Source organism: Schistocerca cancellata, chromosome 5, assembly GCF_023864275.1.
Source record: "Schistocerca cancellata isolate TAMUIC-IGC-003103 chromosome 5, iqSchCanc2.1, whole genome shotgun sequence".
Classification (NCBI taxonomy): Eukaryota; Metazoa; Arthropoda; class Insecta; order Orthoptera; family Acrididae; genus Schistocerca; species Schistocerca cancellata.
The window spans coordinates 316331710-316333748 of NC_064630.1; the positions used below are offsets into that span (position 1 = coordinate 316331710).

Here is a 2039-nt window from a genome sequence, read left to right on the forward strand (position 1 = left end):
TTAATGTTTTGTGTGAGTTATATTTGATTCACATGGCCCCAGAGTAAAAGTACCAGGTGTGACATTTTCTATGTCGCTAATAATTTTAGGTTTGTACTCTTGTCAGTTTTTCATTCCACACTATTATTTGTGTACAGTTCCATTATTGCTTTCCTGCATTGTTGCTACAGTCTTTATTCAGTGTTGTTTGCTCCGTAACAAAGTGATATTGTGGCAGAAGAAAATGTCTCATAGAAGTTATGAAGATGAACAAAAGCATGTATAGCAGCCTTTAGATGAAGTTATGGACATAAGTGATGAAGATTCTGTGTCTTTATTTGGTGATATCTCCGACGAATTTTTACCAGAGGAGACCAGAAGCGAAACCGGAAGTTCTGATGATGGAATCACATCAGTAAATGCTTCTGTTGCACTAACTCTCAAAGGCAAGACACTATATGATTTCTTCAAATATTTTGTAACTGATGAAATTTTAGAACATGTGACTCAACAAACTAATTTGTATGCAAAACAAGTCTTAGAAAGTCACTCAAACTTAAATTGAACAATTTTTAGGATTTTTTGGTTATGGATGTTACTAAATATAAAACTGAGGATTCCTAATTATTGGTCAAGAAATATGCTCTGTCACAACAATGTAAAAAATGTTATGTCACGCAATCGTTTTGAACTGCTTTTATGTATGTGGCATTTTTCCAATAACAACCAGTGCCCACCAGGAAACCACTTATTCAAAATTCAACCTCTTATTGATAAATTACTGCAGAGATTTCAAAGTGCAGTTGGGCCGGAGAAAGAAGTTTGCATTGACGAAACACTTGTGCCATTTCGAGGAAGACTAAGTTTCATTCAGTATATAAAGAATAAGCGCCATAAATTCGGAATTAAATTGTTCAAACTGTGTCTAAATGGTGGCTACAGCTGGAATATGGAAGTTTACTGTGGGAGGAATGTGAATCCTGGTGTTCCTCTTGCCACTACTGTTGTTATGAGCCTTATGAGTGGATTACTAAATGAGAGCAGAATCTTATACACAGACAATTTTTACAGAAGTGTTCATCTAGCACACCAGCTTCTTGAACAAGCAACATATTTAGTTGGTACTCTAATATCAAACAGAAAGCTGAATCCTCAAGATGTGGTACAGGCAAAACTGAAGAAGGGGGAACACAAAGCAAAGGAAAGTACCAGAGGTGTAGTAGTACTGAAGTGGAAAGGTAAGAGGGACGTTCTGATGCTGAGTACTGTTCATGGAGAAGTAGAAGCAGAAGTTCAAACCAGGAAGGGCACAAAGAAAAAACCAGCAATGATAATTGACTATAATCAGTCAAAGTCTTTTATAGATATTTCTGACCAAATGATGTCATACTCGCATTGTCTAAGGTGGGGTGTGAAATGGTACAGGAAGCTTGCAATTGAATTGTTGGCAGAGTCAGCACTGGTAAATGCTCATGTGATTTACCAATACATCAACAATAAGAAGATCTCAATCACAGATTTCAAGGAGGAAGTGACTTTGAGACTACTCCATACAGAATATGCCGATGAGCCTGAGACATCTCTTACCAAAGCCAATGCGTTGCCTGCAGATTGTGCACTTGTGAACATGGGAGCAGCTAGATGTAGGTGAATAGTGGGCTATGAAAACAAGAAGAATGAATTTGGATAAGAGCAAGCTGTCAAGAAAAGCAAACAAACTTCAGGGAAATGTAAGACTTGTGATTCATATTTTTGCAAAGAGTGTTTTTTCATAAAGCACAGTGCATACAGGTGTTAGAGAAACTAAGTGGAATGACCCAAATTTTTCAGTTTCATTCTTGTTGCAATTAGAGCTGAAGAATGTACATAAAACTGTATGTGATTTGCAATCTACTGCGTAAGTAATATGACAAACTAAATAATAAATAAATAATAAAAAGAAAAAAGTCCAATACGACTGAGCCATGTGAGTTATATATAACTCACGAATTCAAATGTCAATAACTACTCTTGAGCTCTTGAAAACCGTAGGACATGAACATTATTTGTTACTGGGGCCA

At 36.4% G+C, this 2039-nt stretch overlaps 1 protein-coding gene across 1 annotated transcript; it reads left to right on the forward strand.

The window, feature by feature from the left end:
- The first annotated feature begins 928 nt into the window (after positions 1-928).
- Positions 929-1630, forward strand: LOC126188516 (piggyBac transposable element-derived protein 4-like). The gene has a single exon (XM_049930117.1). It carries the CDS (start codon positions 929-931, stop codon positions 1628-1630), a length of 702 nt encoding a protein of 233 aa, XP_049786074.1.
- Positions 1631-2039: the final 409 nt, after the last annotated feature.

Bases quoted from the DNA above. Each gene is read 5' to 3' on its own strand.
- LOC126188516 (XM_049930117.1), top strand. From the start codon at position 929: ATGGAAGTTTACTGTGGGAGGAATGTGAATCCTGGTGTTCCTCTTGCC.